Source organism: Podarcis melisellensis, assembly GCF_964234715.1.
Source record: "Podarcis melisellensis genome assembly, chromosome: 13".
Lineage (NCBI taxonomy): Eukaryota > Metazoa > Chordata > Lepidosauria > Squamata > Lacertidae > Podarcis > Podarcis melisellensis.
In genome coordinates, this window is record NC_138545.1 from 39,618,703 (window position 1) to 39,640,390 (window position 21,688).

Below are 21,688 nucleotides of genomic sequence, written 5' to 3' on the forward strand. Positions count from 1 at the left end.
GATTGATAAAAAGTTAGGATTCCAGGTGGAGAAATCGAAACTGGAGACAGAACTGCTAGAACCTAAGACCAAGGTACTTTCAAAAATGTATAACTTGCTGCTGAAATGGAACACACAAGACGAATTGGTTAAATCGGCTATGATAAAGTGGGCCCAGGATATTGGGTACAACATTATGTTTGAGGACTGGGAAAGGTTATGGACCACCGGGCTGAACTTCACAGCATGTAATGCTCTGAAGGAAAATGTAATGAAAATGATATATAGATGGTACATGACCCCAGTGAAATTGGCTAAAATATACCATTCGTCTGATAACAAATGTTGGAAATGTAAGGAAAATGAAGGAACATTCTTTCACCTCTGGTGGACCTGCCCTAAAGTGAAGGCCTTTTGGGAAATGATATACAATGAGTTAAAAAAGGTATTTAAGTATACCTTCACCAAGAAACCAGAGGCCTTCCTTCTGGGCATGGTCGGCCAGAACGTGTTAAAGAAGGACAGAACATTCTTTATGTACGCTACAACGGCGGCAAGGATACTTATTGCTAAGAGCTGGAAAACCCAAGATCTACCCACACTGGAAGAATGGCAGATGCAGCTGATGGACTATATGCAACTGGCTGAGATGACTGGCAGAATCCGCGACCTGGGAGAGGAGAGGGTTGAAGAAGACTGGAAGAAATTTAAGATTTATTTACAAAAGTACTGTAATTTGGTTGAATCCTAACAAGGAAGCCAGAGTAGAAATAACTGTCTACCATTAAATTATAATTTTTTATTTGAGTTTAACCTAAATATTGCACTTAAGAGCATAAACAAGATGATAATTTGCTTGGAAAAATTCGTCTTTAATGATGAAAGTGGAAGCGGGAGACGTGAGGGAGTCCGCAATAGAATGAAAGGATGTTATGAAACCTATTTTGTTTGTTAAATATGTATCTGTAAAAAATCTTAATAAAAATTTTTATAAAAAAATAAAAATAAAATCCATGCAGAAACGCTGGTTAAAAAACTACTTTGAAAGCGGTCCCAGGGCTGCTGTGCTGCCTGTGTTCTTGTAAAAGCTTTTTATTGCCTTTTTTAAAAGTTCAAAGCCCGCAGCCTGGACCAGCTAGCATGCAGGGCTCGTTGCTGTCATGAGCTTTTAATACAAGTGGCAGACAGTCCCCCAAGAAGCAATGGGTCTTGATGATGTTCCATCACTCTCAGGGGAAAAACATGGCTGCCCCCAGCAATCTCCATGCATTTCCCCACGAGAGCAAGAAAACACCAAGTCCCATTGTTCCCAGGGAGGGCTTACTTTAATTGCATGAAGAGTGTGTGACAGCAAGGAGCCCCACACGCTAGCTTGCCTCAGGCAATGGGCAGCTGGATTATCTGTGTTTGAACTTCTCCTTTTTAAAGGAATCCATGGGAATGTGGATTCTGAAGTGGATCCATGATCCAGTCCAGGTTCTGCTCTGCCCGGATCGGATCAAGGAACTCCACTTTGGAACCTGAGGTTGACAAATTCCTCCCCCATCCCTACGCAGCACAGGGAATTTCCCCACCAAGCCTGATTCTAGCGGTTGCAGTTCCCACCTGGCCACAGACTGTGCTTCAGGGTAGCGACCCAGCAATGCTAAGCATTCCGCTTTGAGGATTTTGAAGCGGTGGCAAGCGGGGGCAAACTCCAGAGCACGATCCATGCAGAAGACAACCTGGAGGGGGGGAAACAGTCAGTGAGAACAAGGAAGCACAGGAGTCAGTTCCATGCCTGTCAGATCAAAGGACTTGAATAACCTAGAACAGCACCCATGTGCTGGGTTCTGGGCAATTTGGAGTAAAAATGAACCAAGTCCTTCGGGTGGAGTAGCAGCCCTGCATGGCGCTTGATGGAATGCAGAACACACTAGCTTCTTCTCACTGCAAAGGTAACCCAGATCTGCTCCAAACACACAAAGAAAAAAATTGCTGTTGCCTCTATTTTATGTGCAAAATAAACACATGGGCAGCAGAAGCTGCATTCTCCTCTGGGTCTGTGGGCTTACTGCCCCGCAGTCCGTCCTCAGAGGTTATTTTCTTCCAGCAGCAGAACCCGGCAGAAGAAAAATGGGGAAGAGTAGTTGGGGAAGCTGCAGATCTCTGAGCTCCTCATTTGTCTGCCATAGGACCCCCCGTAAACCACTAACTTTTCGACTGAGGGCTGTTAGCCAGATTTAATGTGTTTCCCTCAATGATAGTAAGAGGAAGATACTTAGCTCTCCCAGGAGCAGAGCGTCTCTGCAAATGTAGTAAACAGGAACCTGATACTTTGGAGCATATTTTCTTTTCTTGTGATTTTGGCATTTATGCCAGAAGACAATTATTAGAGGCCTTACAACTTAACAGCCTCAATTCTATGCCACCAACGGTTCAGGACCTGCTCTCGGACAGGAATGATCAAATTACTTTAATGGTGGCTGAATTTTTGAGCGATGTCCATGTAGAAAGACTGGGGCATTATAGAGAGATTTTGTGGTTCTTAATTGATCAGTGATGTGGTAGTGTTATATTGTATTATTTATGCAAATTGATTCTCTCTGGAGTTAAAGATCTGAGTGGGACAAACCTTGTTATGCTGCACAATTCGTATTTTGCACAATTCAATTTGTATACGGTGTTTGTTGGATAATGTGTGGTTTGCTATGCCTAATAAAGGATTGACTTTTTTACTCTGTGTGCACTTGCGTTTTGAGGTAACAAGTATTCCTGAAACAGGGGAAACCACCCCGCTGCAACAGCCATCAGACTAACCCAACAGGCTCGGAGTGTTAAGACAAGGGAGGGTGGGGGTGAAGCTACTATGACAAATGGCTAACTCAAGCTCCAGGCCTCAATGAGTGACTTCACGGGCTCTCTTGCTGCTCCAGAGAAGTGACAGCTGCACAAGAAGGGGACCATTGTTTGGCCTCAGGCTCAGCTGGGTTTTCGGCTCCCCCCCCCCGCCCCTTCCCATAGGTGACATCACTGCTGGGGGCAGCGGGAAGCGCCGAGACTCTCCAAATGATGGAGGCCATGAGAAGGAGATGCTCCTTCTCCAGAAACAAAGGGCACGTTTGACGCTGCCCAAGGGACAGAGAAGCCTGGGGAGAGCTGGCTCGTGTCTCAGACAAGGCAGGGTTCTTCCTTAAGACAAACTTGAGATTGTCCCTGGCCAGCCAGCTGCTCTCAACCATTAGGAGACAAGTGAGCTAGGAATTCACCGGGATATACGGAGGCCTTAACACCGGGGTCGAAGGGGCAAAGTTATTCTGTCTTAAGATGCACTCTGAGCATGAGCAGGGGGCACACAGGGACAAGCAATGAGCCATTCAAGGGAGACTGGATTCTGGTTCCATTGAGTAACCAGAAACAACCCTAGACCTTTCAGTCCAGGGGTGGTGAGCAGGAATCAACGCTATTTCCAAATCATTCCCAGGGAAAGACCACATTGTCGTGCGGATAAGGCGGCGGTTGGTCTACCACAAGGCTGCTTCGTTTGTACCTTTCGGAAATCCCGTTTCTCAAAGTCAATTTCGGCAATTTTCTCGTACTCTAGAACAGTTCTGGCGTTGTTCAGCTGCAATGCAAAGCAAGAACACTGTCAGTTTCCATTGTTAACAGCCTAAGCAGCAAATAATTCTAAAGTTATTTTTATTCAAGATATTTGTAACCACTGCCACCCTTTCTGAAGAACAAGATTGCAGGCTGCTTTTCTGCGTATCTTGAATTCCACAAATACCTGCCTTATACCTTGTAGACACTCTCGAGAATCTCTATATTTAAGAATCAAGCTAAGCCATCCTTAGATGCTATCAGATACAAGCAAGCCAAGGTTGTCGATTCGGGACAACCACCCTAGTTCTGCCAGATGAGTATCCCTCTCTTCAGGCAAACTCAGACTTGAAAAAACCTTACCTCTTGCTGAGCTTGTGCGTTTTTATGATCCAGTTCTAAAACTCGTTGGAAGCAGCGGCTGGCAGCCATGGCATTGCCCAGAGATAGGTGACACTTCCCCTCCCGTAGGTGTCCCTGAGAACAGAAAGGAGGTGGTGACTGGGAGAATCTCGACAGCATGCAGTGTAAATGTGGATCATCAGCAGGGGAGCTGCACATATTATTTTCATTATTTATTAAATTTGTGGGTAGTTTAATCTTGCCCACGGCAACCAAAAGCAACTTAAAACAGACAGACAGTAAAACCCACATAGATACATTAAAACCAAGAGGAAAGAAAACTACAGTGGTACCTCGGTTTAAGAACAGCCCTGTTTACAAACTATTCGGTTTACGAACTGTGCAGAACCAGAAGTAGTGTCCTGGTTTGCGAACTTTACCTCGGTCTAAGAACGGAATCCGAACGGTAGAAGGGCACCGACGGCGGGAGGCCTCATTAGGGAAAGGGCGCCTCAGTTTAAGAACGGTTTCGGTTTAAGAATGGACTTCCGGAACGGATTACGTCCGTAAACCAAGTTACTACTGTACATCAGATGCATCCCATCCACTTCTAAAAAGCCACTGATAGTTAAAGGCTGAAGGCTTGGTTATAGAGGAAAGTTTTCGCCTGATGATTAAAGATACAAAATGATGATGCCAGGCAAGCCTCCCTGGGGAGAGCATTCTGCAAATGCGGAGCCACTGCAGAAAAGGCCCTGTTCTTGCACTGCTGTCCTCCAGACCTCTCACAGAGAAGGCACATGAAGGAGGGCCTCAGATGATAATCACAGGGTCCAGATGGACTCATATTGGGAGGAGGCAGTCCTTGTTGTGGTCCTGAGCCATTTAAGCCTAATATGTCAAAGCCAGCACTCTGAACTGGGCTTAGAAATGGATTGGCGGCCAGGATTGGCGCTATATGCTGATGCCGTCTTGCCACATGGAATAACATACCCGCAAAAAGCTGTCGTCCATCCTGACGGACTGCTGGGCATCCCCCAGGGCCTCCCGGAATTTGCCCAGCATCATGAGCGTGGCAGCACGGTTCCCATAGTAGCTGGCATTGCTGGGGCAGGCATCTGGAGGACAGGGAGCAGAAGCGTTAAGCACAACAAAGACAGAGTAGAAATCCCCACCTTACCCTGTCCCCAAATCCTTGCCTTTCAATAAGATGGAAGCAGAAAGCAAACACCATTCACTGGTAAGCTAAATTCTGGATCCCTAATGAAACTCAGAGGTCTGTGGTTTTGTTTGCACGTTATTATTCTTTAACAATTAAAGTTTGATAAAAATCGAAAGGTTAATTTTTTTAGATCTTGTGCCAACCCTCATCACCAACTCCCAATAGATTTTCTTCTCTCCCCACTCCCAGCAAAATGGCACTTAGTAGAAACCATTCATTTCAATGTTTGTGCCTTTGCTCTGGGCATATAAACGGCGAGGAAAGAAATGGGGGGAGTGGAGAGAATAGAGGTTAGAACCAGCAGGAAAGTTAAGGAAATTTCAGAGAGCAAAAAATGGGGTGGGGGGAAGACCCAGGAAAGATCCACTCTGAAATTTCAGCCCAATACTGCTAGCATATTTTTCAAGCTGCCTCCAAAACCATGATCAGCAACTTTTTAAAATCTAGTTTGTAAGGCTGAGATTCTCAGGACTTTGAAGTTTTTACCTTTCTGCATCTGAAACAGTCAGGTATGTGACAGCTTGCTTACACAAATATGGTTCAACTATGATATGGAGAATCACAGTGTTGCTTGGTGCACAAGAGAAACCTTGCCATTACACAGGTGTTACAAGGACCTCTGCATCCAGGAAGCTGGATCTAACTGTGGGATTCTGTTGCTGACTATGTATTGCCTGCCCTGAACTGAGGTGAAGTAGTATTATTATTATTATTATTATTATTATTATTATTATTATTATTATTATATTTTATTAAGTTTTAGGAATAACAACAAACAGAAAAAAGAAAAAACACATACACAAAAATATAAAGTTACAAAATACAAAAATTACAAACATTTAACTTATAGAAAAAGTAGAAAAAAGCAGGAAAAAACACACTAAAAAGAAAAAACAAAAATCCCTCTTTTTGATTTCTCATCTTTGATTCACTTATTTTCCTGACTTCCTCACATCTCCCTTTTTTGTATCCCTTTTGAAAATTAATTCAGCAAATCCATATCCAATTAATTTATCTATTATCAATCCGATCTTATTTTTAACCTTGTTGCTAGAACCCCTTCAGTTCATTTCAATGTCATCAACATTCAAAAATTTTACAATGTTTCTGTAAATAAATTTTAAATTTCCTCCAATCTTCTTCCACCAACTCTTCTCCCTGGTCTCGGATTCTGCCAGTCATTTCCGCCATTTCTTGAGGCGAAGTATTACAAATCAGAGCAGAAGCGTGAGCTTTTGGACGAAGGAAATCAAGGCCCTTGTGACCAGTACCAAAGACCCACATGCACGCTGCACCAATTCTCCGATTAACAAACCAAGAAAGCCATTCTCTCTCTCTCTCCTCTCACCTATCGCTTTTGTGTAGTAGTTGAACGCTTCATTGTAGTCCTTCTTGGCGTAAAAGGCATTTCCTTGCTCCTTGAAGGACTCTGCTTCTCTGAAAATAAACAAGGTATCACAACCAAGAAGAGGCAGCAAGATCCAGCATAGGCAAGGCAACAGGACAGAGAAGGGCTTCCAAACGTCTGAGTTAATTAACCCCCTGATGAGCTTCTGAAGTTGTCATCAACCCCAGTCCAAATTCTTAGGAACGTAAATGAAATGAAGAATGTCAACATATAAACAGCATTTATTACTCAGTGTCTATTGATAGGACTCATAATATGTAAGTAATAAGGAATACTGCTATACTGAGAAAGCAAATGATTAAATACAGGTTCCTCATTGGTTAGGGATGTGCACTCTGCACATGCCTGCACCTTTTGTTTTAGAGATTCATAGTTCCCAATGCATTTTTTCATACTTTTTTCATATTTTTTCATACTACACCACTTGAGCTTCTTTTCCACACCAGGCTTTTTTTGAACCCCAGGTCTTTATTCACATCCTGCACAGTCCCACTGACTCCAGTATCAACCGCTTTGGGAAACCCCAGTATAGAGGGTCATGCAATCAGCTAACCATGGCGCTAATGGCGGAGACTTCTCCCAGAAGCACGAAAGCCTCCCAAAGCTGTTGTTCATAAGGAATTGTGCACCATTTCTAGACAATCATCAAGGATACATGGCTGGAGGCCATACAGAAGCTCCCCCAGCCCCGGGGAATGGATCACCTTAATCCAGGGGTGCACAACTCAACCAAACTGAGATCCCATGGAATGCTTTACACTAGAAACTCTGTGTGCGGCCTGTCATGTTTCAAACTGAGGTCACGTGGCTGGGAACGAGGCATGCAAGTAGGTGCTCTCCCCACTGTCTTCTCTCTTCTGTGCTAAACATGGTTCAAGGTGAGTTTCAGATCTTGGTTAAGAGGGAGATCTGGTTTGCACCAACTGTGGCCACCATTGGTGCTGTTGGAGGAATTCATGTGTTAACTAACTCCTTCCCCTTTTTCCTTTCTCCTTCTGTGATGGAACCCCTATTTGGGGACTTCCCTGGCTTTTTTCTGGTCCCCTTACGACCAGTCTGGATAGTTGGGCCTTGGTGAAGATTTGACGTTTTCACCCCCCAAAAGTTTTTGATTTGAGTTTCTATTGAAACGAGGCTGCATTTTAATGTTGTACTTAATCTTGTTTTTAAGTTGCATTTTAATCAATTGTTTTTATACCTGGTGTTAGCCGCCCTGAGTCCAGTCTTGGTTGGGAAGGGCAGGGTATAAATAAATTATTATTATTATTATTATTATTATTATTATTATTATTATTATTATTATTATCTATGCAAGCTGAGCAAGTCTTTTGATTGTTCCTTTGCAACCGTACCATTACCTGTCTCACACCTAACATCATATAGCATAAAGTTAGAGGTGGCCACAGCCAGGGGAAATGGCCTGGTGGGCCAAATTAGGAAGCATGGGGGGCCCTAATTAGGCCCTTGGGCCACAGGTTTCCCACATGGGGTTTTAAGGGTGTGTAGGTTTGCATGTGGTTAATGAATCAGTAAATTACACCTGTACCTTTGTTTCTACTGTGAAGACCTGAACAAAATGGCCTATGTGGCTATTACTCCTGATTGTTATACAGAACCTCCCAAGTTGAAAGAAAATATGCCAGTGAATACTAATTTCAGAGGACAAAAAGTGACGGGATGGCTGCTAGCTTCACCCCCTTCCTTGTAGGATGCTGGTCTGAAAGGACGTTGCCTTATACAGCGAGTCTCTTATGTTCTTGCAATGGCCCAAACTGACATACTCACAGGCAATATTTTTAGTCGACCAGAATGTTTTCAATGGGCTAATCAAGTAATAGCTGCAAAGCGGACCCAAACCATAATGGAGAGATAGCTTTAAGCAGATCTATTCAGCAGAGTGCCACCTCCTCACTACTCCCAGGCAAGAGGCAAGAGAAAGGCACTCTGGAGTGGACAATGCCAGCTATGTTAGGACAGCCCCTTGGAGAAAAGAGGAAAACAATAGAGAGTTGTGTTGGGGTGTGTTAACATGGTTTTAACCTCATTCTGGCCCCAACACTGGCCACCCCCTCTGGATTCCCTTCCCCCAAGGGTGTTCTCACTAGAATGGCATGGTTCATCCATTCTGCCAATACAATAGAAGCCAAGGACAGCTCATCTCCCCAGGGGGCTCAGGGGCGGTGAAAGCCATGACAAGTGCAGCTCACGTTTCCTGCAGCCAATCAAATTTGGCTCAAGAAGCTAACCATGGCCCTGATTCGTCCCTTGCTTATACATAATATAGTGGTTTAAGAGGAGTGGCACAGGCAGTTCAATGGGTTTGGGACAGTCAAAGAACAATTTTAAAAGTCCCAAAACCCCTCATTTTCACTAAAAAAAAATTTTTTTTTACTGTTATTTATTGTAGGTAGACATGAGAAAACAAGGTTCACATTAAGACATAATTTGAAACCAGGATTTCCCACTCTGTGGATTTGTGTTGGGCTCACTTAACAGAGGAGACTGGAATCATTCTCTTCTGGCTTGAAAACCAAAGTCAGTTCCCCACATCAACACACTGGGAAATGGTTTCAGAACAAGCCTGGATCAGAAACATACGACTGACCCTGGCTTGTTCGCACTAAAAAGAATGTAGAAGAAACCACAGTTTGTCAGGTCTGGACCGTCACACGGAACTGTGGCTTGTTTGAAGTCAAGAGCAAAAGCTCCAACTTCCTCCTCACAGGGACGAAATGGAAGAGGAAAGGGCAACAGATTTGAGCCCAAGGCTCACTGTAGCTTATTTTGTCAGAACCAGACCAGTGAGTCTGGTTGGAATCTTAGGAGGTTTAGGCCTAGTTCTTACAAATAGCAGGTGACGTGGTAAACCTGTGCCGGCAGTCTGTCCGATTATGGACTGCAGGTGGGCACGTACAAGGGCAAGAGAAATGGACGACTGCCACAATGTTGAAATCGCAAGACGTGTTTCCTGCTCCACCCACTCAAACCTTCTCCCCCATTTTTGAGTTCATAGCCTCTTTAAAGAGATACTGATACCATCTCTTGAAACCTTTCCGCACTTGAAGAACTACAGTTGGTCTTTTTAAAAAAACAAAAAAACCCCTGAAATTCTGGACACCCAATCAGGTGACTGCCAAAAGAGTAACAGCAAGTCCTTATCTTTTTTTGAAGGTGCTTTTAAAACAACAACAACAGTCCTACGTCATAACTAATGGACTGGTCCCACTTCATATCCCAGACATTTCCCCACAATAAAACTGGTTTGTTCAGCAGGTTAGATTTACATCAAGATTGGGCCCAGATCACCACATGTGAACAAGAAGCATGGAAACTGCAATGCCAGCTGAGTCTTTCCCCCATTTATCCAGATAAAAGCTTATTTAAATAGAAAGGGGAGAGATGTGCATTAGAGGACATACATAATTTGAAATGTATTCCTAAAGAATAAAGATGTTCTCTAGAATTTAACAGATACTACAGTGGTACCTCTAGTTGCAGACATGATCTGTTCCGGAGTGCTGTTCGCACCTTGAAATGTCTGCAACTAGAGCGGCGCTTCTGCGCAAGCGCGGAGCGCGATAGAGCGCTTCTGCGCATGTCTGAAGTGTGCAGAACACTTCTGCACATGCGGCAAAACCCGGAAGTATACATTACCAGGTTTGCCACGTTTGCAACCCGAAAACCCGCAATGTGAAGCAAATACTACAAGAGGTATGACTGTACTAGGATTAGAAGGCAATGAGTGTAGCCACTATAGGAAAAAAATGGAACCAGGATATGTGGTAAAGCAGCATTGAATTTACTGTTTGGTAATGGTGCCACCTTCTTGGCTGCTACTATTTATATAAAAGAAGCTGTATTAAGATGGGCCTTTGGTGCCACCAGACTCCTTGGAAGTCCCTAAAGGTGATTTTTTTTTGGGTTGGGGTGGCAAATGTTGACACAGCAATAGAGATAGAAGGGGATTTTATCCATTTGTTGTGGGACTGTAGTAAGGAAAAGCTGTACTGGTCACAGTTGCCCATGTTCTCAAATAAATAGAAGCGCTCTATCTCACCATGCACATGTGCAGAAGTGGCGCCTCTGGATACAGACTTTTCGAGGTAAGTACGGACCCCCAGGATGAATTAAGTTCGTATCCGGAGGGTCCACTGTAATTTAAAAGATTGGGTAAGGAAACTCTGGGGACGATTAGAAGTAATAAAGTCAACTGCAGGAATGGGGGAGAGGGGAAATTACAGAAGTATTAAATGGTTGGAAGTTGATTATATTATATTAGATTAAGCATCTTTTAAGGTTATTGTCTGGTCTGCAATAAGAACAGTCCAATCGGATTCTGAACTCCTTCATTCTTGTTTATTAATTAATGAAGTATTAGATAGCTTTGTAATAACTCATATTTAATTTGTGCATTAAAGATGGATGCATTGTATCTTACTATATTTTTGCTTGTGCTGTTGATTGTTGGGCTTTGGAATGTGAAATCCTGGTTAAGATCAACCAGTTTCTCATTGTGTCTGATGGAATGGGCTACTGTGGCTTAATGCCACTTTATTAAACAGGATTCTGGGTCCTGTTCTGGCTGTATAATCAATTCATGCAGGGCCCTAGGCCAAACATGTGGGGCTCTGTGAATCTGCCCTATACATATTTGCCTTAGAACGCTCCTTAAAATATCCTGTGGATACATATCTCCAAAGAGAAGATCAATAATGGCAGGAAAGCTGTTTTTTAGGAGGTTGTTACTGATGTTCTCATTAAAAATCTCCAGGAAGTGTCTGAGAAACAGCAAAAGTGCCTGCAACAAGTACTGAACACTACAAAGAGGGTTTTGCTTTGATTGCTCTATTAGAGCTTCCACTGTTGCTTTGCTAGGAGAAGAGATATACAGCCTTTTGCACCAAGGAAGCTTAGCAGGGGGGGAAACAGCAAAATGCACTAGGCTTTTTTGAAGGATCCGAAGCAGACAAATCAACAGAAGCTCACAGCTCACACACCAAAACTACAGCTACTGAGGTCCACCATGTTTCATCAATGTGGAGAACGCACACATCAGATATATTTCAGAAGTGAGCCCTGCACTTGTTTACGAACTACTCCTACTACCACAACAAGGGGGGAAATTCTGATCTCCTGATATCATGAGTGATTGTTTCTGCTCCGAACAGATGCCAAAGCCTGAATGAGGTCATTCTGCAAGGCCCGCACTGATGTAGGCTGCGTTCCCCCATTTGCTACTTTTAAAGCTGGAGAAAGAATCTGGCTCGGCTAAAAATACAATCCAGTTCTCTGAATGGGTCTCTTTGTTGGGCGAGGAGTTGGCGTCCCTCTCTGGTGAACTCTGGGGGTGGGGGACAGTTACAATAAGCATCTAAAAAAGGAACCACCCACCACTACTAAGGTCCTAGGCATTGCACAGCTGTGCCAGGAAGGACTAAGATGTCCATACCTCTCGGGTACCACACACCAGTACACTTACACAGTACCGAAGCAAGTGTGAAACTCGGCCCATCGCAGCCAGATGGAACAACAAACCAAGATAAAAAAAACCAACAGGCCATTTCAGGGACAAAGAGCTGATAAGCAATTGAATCCAACTGTTAGAGAAAAGATGGAAAAAATGCACACAGCTTCTGGTTCCACCTGCAAGGAGAGAGATGTCCCGCTTCGATTAAAATAATATTCAGTACCTAGTCCCCAAGGCTGTGGTGAAATTCAAAAACGCAGCAGCAAAAAGTGCAAGACCTGAAAAATCAAAAAAGGAAGTGGGCGGAATGACATCTTCACTCTGTTTTCCATTGCTTCCATTTAGTTAATGGCTCGATCAAGGCTGAGGAGAGACTCTCAGATGCCCACTAAACAGAAATACCACTGAAGAAGACAGATGGTGAGAATAGCTCAGTCAGTAGAGCATGAAGGTTGTGGGCCCCACGTAGGGCAAAAATTCACACACGGTAGATGTTGGACTAAGTCAGGGGTCCCCAAACTAAGGTCCATGGGCCAGATAATGCCTGAGGAACTCGTTTATCCGGCCCGCAGCAACCCCTGCCACCCACTCTTACTAGCGCTGTGTGGCACGGCTGCCCACTTCCGGGTCAGAGGAGCACTGAAAATAGCTTGCGCGCATGTGCAAGCGTTATTTCCAGTGCACATCCAGGTCGGAGGAGGCCTGTGCACATGCGCACAAGCTATTTCTGGTGCTTCTCCGACCCGGAAGTGTGCCAGATATAGCATGTGCGCACGCGTATGGGCACGCGCTCCCCCGCCCTCTGTGCAATCGGCGTTGGAGACACCGGCTCGAGGCATCGTAAGTTTTCTGATCCCTGGACTAAGTGACCCTCATGGTCCTTTCCAATTCTACAATTCCCTTATGAGTACATACTCATCTTGGTTCAATCTCAGGTCAGGGGTGAGCAGTATTTCCACTGCCCAGGGCCTCAGAGTTTTTTGTTTTTATGTCAGGCTGAGTTCAACAGACTAGATCAGGCAGTATATGCAAAATATATGCATATGTAGGACAATTTATGTAAGCTGCCATTCCATCCGCACAGTTTTTAGGTGTCCCAGATATGCGACTTTCAAACTGTGTAGAACTGGCATTCTACAGATGGCAATGAGATCACTAAGGGTGGCCAAGCTCCTAAGATGGACAGCTTGCCCACCACTGATCCTTTCTTACAATGTGCAACTGCAGGAGAATGCTAGATTATGTTCCAGGTCACACTTTCAGTTAAAGCAGAGCAACTGGTTTGGCTGGGGAAACCTGCATGAACCAAGTGTGAGGTCTAGAGTGTATTGCATATTTTTCTGCAATGTGCTAGGATTCTGCACCAGATGTGCAGGATATGTTCTCATGCCAAAAAATCTATATGGAAAGCGTTGAGTTTCCTGAGAAAACAGGAAAAAGTCTGACCAGGTTTTCCACATACAAAATTCAACTTAAGACCAGGCATGAAGCAATAATAGGGATTCACGTTTTTTCATGCCTGGGGCCTAACACATCCTATTTACCTTAAAGTTTCCCCTTTCTTCTTTCAGGCTGTGGCTCACAAAATTATCCTTTTGCATCTAGCAAGCACCACGGGCATGCAGTGGCTGTTTCTCTCTTCCTGCAGAACTCCGTGAACAGGGAGATACAACCTAAGGTGCAGGGAAATTGAATCATTGCAAAATGAGGAAATTAAATATGGGAGGCTGGGATCAAAGGTAGGGCCTGCCCAGAGATGATTTTTGTGCCTGCTCCAGATCTGACTTGTATGATGGCAGGCAAACAACACACAATGCAGGTTATTGTGGCATGAGAAAAAATATCCATCTGTGCTCTGGTGCCCTCTAGTGTTTAACATGGAAAACAGTAGTCTGCCTGCTCCAGCAAGGTGTTCAAAAAGCAGGCACTGAGCCACATGGCTTGCACTTCATTCTGCAGATTTCTTTCGTATACACATGGGCTGGGCAGGAAAGGAACTGGGAAAGCTGCTGCTGACAAACTGCAACCTCAAAACCGCACCACTGAGATTCTCTTTCCTGTTAAGGTCGTGCCACAGATCACTTTGCCTGCAGCACACCACTGCACTGCCTCCCTAGGAATTCAGCAGCCTTTGGTTTCGTTTTCCTGGAAACTATTAAGCTGCCAAATATCCAGGAACTGTAAGAGACTCAAGGAGCTGCTGAGTCCTCGTGCTCTAAATAGCTCTGGCCAGAGAGAATTCTTGGATAGAGCACTCTCAAAGCAGAGAACAAGAACAGTTCTGTCAAGAAAGCCTTAAAGCTAATACATGGCAAATAAAAAAATAAAAATGAAGGGGGCAGAAATGACTCTGGCAACCCCACTTGCCTTCGAACGCAATGGGTTTTGAATGAAGCAATTTTGGCTATGGGCACAATCCCTAGAACGTAACCTGCTGGGTTACTGTATTTAAGAAAATAGGCATTAAGTCTTCATAGTTATGGTGCTTTACCATTTAAGTATACAGCGGAATCTTGGTTCCCAAATGCCTCCGTTGTCGTACATTTCAGTTCTTAAATGCCAAAAACCCAGAAGTAAATTCTTCCATTTTTTAATGTTTTTTGGAACCCGAACGTGAGACGCAGCGTCTGCTGAATGCAAGAAGCTCTCGCAACCAATGGGAAGCCATGCCTCGGTTTTCGAATATTTTGGAAGCCAAATGAGCTTCCAGAATGGATTTTGTTCGAGAACCGAGGCACCACTGTAGAAAGCTACACCGACAGCAAATCTTGATAGCTATTCCTCTTCTTGTTAAGAGCTCCAGAATACCAGACGCCATGGCCTCATAACATAGCAGAGGGACGCTTCCATGGTATTCAAGTAATCATGGATCCATGGCAGTGCTCTCACCCTGTGCTTTCAGACATACACTTTCCCTTCACACCTTCTATGGAGTTGCTATGGCACCATGTAGAGAATAGGCATGCCTTTCCTTGTAACATGTGAAAAGACCCTGAGAAAGTCATAAGGGATAGGGACAGGCTTCATGAGAGGAGCCCAAATGTGTTTCTGCAACATAACTCAGTTGTTCCTGTGCTCCGGATTACATTTGTTAATTTCTGACTTAAAAGGGAAAGTAAGTAGGGGATAGTTTAATGTCGCAGGAGACCTATCTCTGGGCCACAAGGTTAGCCGTGTTATTTATCATCTGGCCCTTTAGAACTCACATTTCAATTTGAGCAAAAAACACAGTTCACTTTCCTAAAGGAATCTGCCAAACATACAATGTATGTCCTGTTAAAAGTCTCTGAGAACCCAGTAGATTAGTTGGTGGGTATCACAAATAACGTGCAGGCCACTCTGTGAGACTTTTGGGAACAAGAGCAGAGTTTAAAACACTTTAAAATAAATAATGCCTCTCAACACCTGCAGTTACTCTGGTGGAATTATCCCACTGCACCAATACTAAGGCAAGAGTAATTTTACCTCTGAATGTAGGTAAAGCAAATTCCATGGCGAGTTTTAGAATTACAATGGGAATGTCCAAAAATAGGTATTTTAGCAGCCAGGAACTGTAAACAAACAAACAAAAATAACCACCCAGGTTTTTCCAGAGTCCCAAGTTACGCCTGGAAATTTCCACATGAATGGTGATGAACACATTTCTAGCTTCCTTGTCAACTTGCATGCTGTCTCTTAGGGAGTTGCCCCAGTCTCCAAGGCATGCTGCAGACTAAAGACTAAAGGTAAAGGTACCCCTGCCCGCACGGGCCAGTCTTGACAGACTCTGGGGTTGTGTGCTCATCTCACTCTAGAGGCCAGGAGCCAGCGCTGTCCGCAGACACTTCCGGGTCACGTGGCCAGCGTGACAAGCTGCATCTGGCAAGCCAGCGCAGCACACGGAACGCCGTTTACCTTCCTGCTGGTAAGCGGTCTCTATTTATCTACTTGCACCTGGGGGTGCTTTCCAACTGCTAGGTTGCAGGCGCTGGGACCGAACGACGGGAGCTCACCCCGCCGTGGGGATTCGAACCGCCGACCATGCGATCGGCAAGTCCTAGGCACTGAGGTTTTACCCACAGCGCCACCCGCGTCCCTTAGACTAAAGACTACTCAAGAGAAAAGTCTTATTCTAGATACAGTTCTGATATACACTCCAAGGACCTTCTTGGAGCCACCACCTAAGGGCAAAATACAATGAGTGGGTAACTTCTAAGCTATTTGCTTTCCACGCTCTGCAGTGAAGAGATGAACTTCATCTGCAGGGTGACTTGGAAGTAAGGTCAATGGACAATATTTGTCATCTCTTTGACTCCCGTGTATTTTTATAACTTTGACACTGACTATTTATTGCTTGGGCCATCTCTGCCAAGATGCCATGCCAATAACATGCTCTGTAAGTCAGCTTCCCCAAGTCACTTCTCTCCCTCTTCTGCACTCTTCCACAAACATTTCAGCATCCCACAGGGCTGCCTAGATTAAAAGTGGTTCTGTTCTTCTCCCGTAGTTCTCAAAGTATAACACCAAAAGACTTCTGAAACTAAGAGACATTTGATAGTGGAATAGACTCCCATGAGGAGGGGGACTCTCCTTCCTTGGAAGTTTTTAGCAGAGGATGGATGGCCATCTGCCATGGATGCTTGAGATTCCTACATTGAAGGGGGCTGGACTAGATGATCCTTGGCCTCAGGGTCCCTTCCAACTCTATAATTCTATGACACAACACAAAGAGAGCCAAGGCCTGGATCACAGCAGGAACCAATGTGTTTATCAAAATAAGAAGAGCTCAGTTGGATCATGGACAGGGTTTATAGCTAGATGCCTCAGGATGTTGAAGATGGGACCTCTGCTCCCAACCCCAGTCTGTTTAAATCACAACTATTAGGAACGGGTGTTAGGCTAGATATATTGAGCATCCTACCAAATTGTGGAAAAGAAGCCCTACCACCTTGTCCTTTTTTGAACTTGCTTACAATATTGGCTTTTCCAATGAGCATTTGCAGGGAATTCCAGAGGTACTAATAACCTAATGTGACTCTCAGCCATTCATAATATCACCTTTTGCGGCCGTAACCAGGATCACCCAAGCTATGTTGTACTGCTGTGGCTTTCAAGTTTCAGAGAACCCTTTCTATATTGAGTTACCTGCTGAAGAACAAAATTGGGGGATGCATTTGGGGAAGCAGTCAGCACATGTAGGGCACTGGCAAGGTCTACTTGGTGACAGTTTTGCTTTGTTTAAAAAGGAGTACAGTCTTGTTAAATACTGTCTTGCATCTGCACATAAAGGGAGACCAGTAATGACAGGGGAACAGTTTGGTGTTTTCTGCAGTTAATACTCTTCTCATTAAAGAAACTCCTAATAAGCTTCCAAGCAACCACAGAGCACCCCCTACTATACCATTTAAAAATCCACACAACAACAGTACCAGGTGTAGTTTAAAGGGGGTAGGAAGAAAGTTTTTGTCTCCTTTCTTTTATCAAAACAGTGACCTCATGCCCTGGTATGCCAAAGTGAACTGTTAGAAAGTTTAAGGGCAGAGCCATTGGGTAGCATCTAACAAAGTTGTTCTGTTAGCACAAGAACTTCCACCTGCACAACGGATGGGACTTCTTCACCCTCTTCTATCCCTATGCCCTACAAATCTCCAAAGTTGGGTGTGTGGTTGGGGGGGTGCGCGCTCGCACAGGGAGAGGACAAGTTCTTTGAAGACAGCCCATTGCTTCCAGACATCTCTGGACCTGTGTGTGGGTAACAAGAGACCATATGGTACTCCTTGTGACTGGGCTGGGGGTGGTTTAGTAGCTGCTGCTACTTTTGGAGAATCAGCCTTGGCTTTGCCTATGGGAAGCTAACATTCAAACCCCACCTAAGCCATGAGCTCACCAAGGGCACATCACTCTTTCTCACTCGAGTCTAACCCATTTTACCAGACTCCCTTAAGGAAAAACCACATTGTTTACCTTTTGCAAAATGGTTAATCACAAGTGCTGTGAGTCAAACTGGGAGCAGGACAGCTAAATTAACCGTTCCCTATCTCTCATTACTGTAATAACTGTGACACACCCCAAGACCGTAGGGCAGGAAAAAAGTCCAAAGAAACACGTGCCATTTCCTTTCCCCACAAAAATCTCATTCAGTTAAGTTAGGCAGCCAGAAAAGGATTTCCCCCCCCTTCTGTCACATCTCCCTGCTCATTTGGTCAGACAAGGTCACCGCTCCAGTAGTTACCCTGGAAGTTGCTACTATACTTAATCAGATGACTAGTCTATGTAGCTCATTCTTATCTACTTTACACTGAAAGGCAGTTGCTGTCCAGCATTTCAGATACATACTACCCCCATCAGTTTTACTTGGGAGATACCAGGGATTGAACATGGGAGCTTTTGACCGTCCAGATGTTGCTGAATGACAACTCCCATCACCCCTACAAACACAGCCAAAGGCCAGGTATGGCGAGAGTTGTAACCCAGCGACATCTGGAGGGCCAAAGGTTTCCTGGACCTGATGCAAAGTGAGAGATCTAGCCATTCCCTCACAGAGAACAAATCACAAGTTCTTTAATTGTTATCCGAAACTCTCCGCAAACCACAACTCAAGGGCAACCGGTTTTCACAATACACTAGTCACTGACTTAGCCACAAGATAAGTTTAAAATATTTATTTTTCTCCCCAAAGAACAGACCTGGCTGTAATTCAACCAGGCTTATAAGTGAGGAATGAGTGGAAGGTTAAACCCTCATTTCTACTGAAGCAGATTTCTAGCCACTTTTGTGAAACAATTGAGTGCTTCCACTTAACACCAGACTTGCAACTTTTATCAACAAGATGGGGAAATGCAGTGTCCCACCAAATATTTCATACTGGAACCCCAATTAGTCCTCTGCAATAAGTGAACTAATAAAAAACCATCCAGAATCATCAATATGGTGTTCATCTCCATTTATAGAAATTGTATGGCAACTTCCCACTGGAAGAAGAGCTTTGATCGATCCCCAACCCAAGAGGGTACCACGTGCTGCACTCATCACACTGTCAAAAGCACATGACTTCTCCCAAAGAATCCTGGGAGCTGTAGTTTACCCCCTAACAGAACTACAATTCCCACCACCCTTCAGTCCCCTGGATTCTTTACAGCTGCAGCGGTGTGTATGTGTTTTAAGCATATGATGTGTATGCCGCCACAATCCCTAACCCCAACGCTTCTAAAACTTTTACCCACTATGAGCACTGTTAGCTGCCTTGAGCACCATTTTGTGGAAAGGTGGAACATAAATTAAACAAATAAAAAAGAACCAAACAAATACAGTTACACTACGGCAATACTGGGTCATATGCCAAGGATCCCTGGCTTGTGAAGGTATGTGAAGCACTTCAAGGACTCTGATAAATAATAACACAATCCTAAATACACTTAGAACTGCAGCATTAGGGAACAAGGCCCACTGAACTCTGCCTTAAGCGCACACTTCAGGCTCAAAAGAGGATGAAGACTCCTGGGCTGAGCCTTGGGCTCTTTTGAGGACTAAATCCTACTGTTAAACCCTCACACATACACACTTTAAAACCTCAAATACAGTGGTACCTCGGGTTAAGGACTTAATTCGTTCTGGAGGTCTGTTCTTAACCTGAAACTGTTCTGAACCTGAAGCACCACTTTAGCTAATGGGGCCTCCTGCTGCTGCCTCACCGCCGGAACATGATTTCTGTTCTCATCCTGAAGCAAAGTTCTTAACCTGAGGTAATATTTCTGGGTTAGCGGAGTCTGTAACCTGAAGCATATGCAACCTGAAGCATATGTAACCTGAGGTACCACTGTACCACTTTACTATATGGGACCAAGGACTCCTCTTGCACAACATGCTACTCCTAACGGTGTGCAGTTAAGAGGCTTTGACAAAGCCTAATAAGTGGAGAATTGAAGGAGGAACCTTCTAGGAACATAGTAAGCTGCCTTATACGAAGTCAGAACCGCTGGCCCATTTGGCTCAGTACTGCCTACACTGGTTGGCAGCATCTCTCTGGGGCTTCAGCCCAGGAAGCCTCTCCCCAGCCCAACCTGGAGTTGCCAGTGGGGACTGAACCGGGGACCTTCCCCTTGCAAGGCAGACTCTTGAGGGGTAGCCCCTCTCCCATGACTCACCCTCCCAGCACCTGGCATTTCAGAAGCAGCACACGGGTCCACACAGACCAGCCTCTCTCAACCTTGGCCCCCCGCCCCCAGGATCTCGATGGACTACAGCTCCCATCACCCCCCTGGCCATCTAGGGATGATGGGGGTTGTAGTCCAGCGACACCTACAGGGAATACACACAATTAATTGGCCTTATCCTACGGTCCTTTGGGGGCACAGCTGACGACAATGCACCTCTCTCGCGCGCGCACCCCCAACCCCCACTTACTCCCCCCTCCCTCACCTGCAGTGCAGGCCCCGCCCCTCCCCTCCCCCACCCGCACACCGAGGCAGCCCCTCCCCCCTCCATAGGTCTCTCCCCCCCCCTCGAGAGGACGGGAGAACCCGTGTGGGGAAGGGGGCCCTCGGGCGGAGGCTCTTACCTGCGCGTCCCCGCGTCCTCGTCCTCGTCGCTCAACATCGCCGGCCCCTCAGGGTGAGAAGGCGCCACCAGGTTCGCGGCCGCGGGCGTCATGATCACGTCGCACTCGCCTCCTCCCGCCGCCGCCATCTTGGCTTCCTTGTTGCAGGCGATCAACGGCCGGCGAGCGGGGAAGGGAGAGAGAAAAGGGAGAGAGAGAGAGAGCGGGAGAGCGAGAGCGAAAGGAGGACGGGAACGGAAGCTCACACGTCCACTTCCGGAGAACGAGTCGTGGCGGGTAGAACGCCCACTTCCGGCTTGGCTGAACAAGGAGAGGAAGGATCGGAGTCCGCCAAGAGGGAACGCCGGCTCCTCTTTTTTTTCCCCTTGTGTGGCGGGAGGAGCCCCCTCAACCCGTGAGAGGAATAAGCATAAAAGGGACTCAAAAAGATAGATAATTATTATTTGCCCGTGCTCACCAATCCAAATCTAATCTGTATCCGGAAATTTTTAGTGTTTGATGTTTTATTATGTTTTTATGCGTGTTGGGAGACGGCTGGGGCAATCCAACTAGATGGGTTGCGTATTATTATTATTATTATTATTATTATTATTATTATTAACAAGTTGTTTTCCATCATAATATGATGCTCTGGCATTCGTTCTCTCTCATGTCAGTCCACAAGTAAAAAATGATAATTGTTGCAACTGTTTTACTTTATTGCTGTATGTTCACATGCAACCAAGTTTGTAAGTCTGTGCAAATATTTTTATTTTTGTTTTGAATTTTACAAAATCAATAAAAGGAAATTTAAACAAGAAAAAACCAAAATCTGAGGCTGGCCTGTTCTTACGGGGGCTCATTTCTGGGACTGGGTTCCCTCATTCCTTATTTATGCCTGTTTAGGAAGGAGCTTCGTTGAACTTAGCTGGATTCATTGCTTTAAAGAAAAAAAAACCCTATGTAAAAACATAACTAACAATATATTGGATCACCCTGAGAAACACACCAGAAGGATATGACAGTGATAACTTTCCTATAGTCCTCATTTCCAACATCTGGTCCACTCAAAGCTTTAATCGGAACCTGTGGCCTCTCCAGATGCTGTTGGATTCCAACTCCCATCAGCCCCAACCAGCATGGTCAATGGTCAGGGATTATGGGAGCTGTAGTCCC

The 21,688-nt window shown here is 45.0% G+C and overlaps 1 protein-coding gene and 1 long non-coding RNA gene across 2 annotated transcripts in view; one reads left to right on the forward strand and one right to left on the reverse strand.

The window, feature by feature from the left end:
• The window catches only part of DNAJC7 (DnaJ heat shock protein family (Hsp40) member C7), a 43,606-nt gene extending 22,803 nt beyond the window's left edge, over positions 1-20,803 (reverse strand). The window contains exons 1-6 of the mRNA XM_081884164.1: positions 20,534-20,803; positions 6,471-6,559; positions 4,894-5,018; positions 3,922-4,035; positions 3,509-3,583; positions 1,585-1,703 (exon numbers count right to left, since the gene is read on the reverse strand). Of these exons, the coding sequence (XP_081740290.1) occupies positions 1,585-1,703; positions 3,509-3,583; positions 3,922-4,035; positions 4,894-5,018; positions 6,471-6,559; positions 20,534-20,661 (650 nt within the window). The 5' untranslated portion in view covers positions 20,662-20,803. The remainder of the gene's footprint in view (positions 1-1,584; positions 1,704-3,508; positions 3,584-3,921; positions 4,036-4,893; positions 5,019-6,470; positions 6,560-20,533) is intronic.
• Positions 1-21,688, forward strand: part of LOC309354443 — a 609,149-nt gene that overhangs the window by 134,965 nt on the left and 452,496 nt on the right. The window lies entirely within an intron of this gene.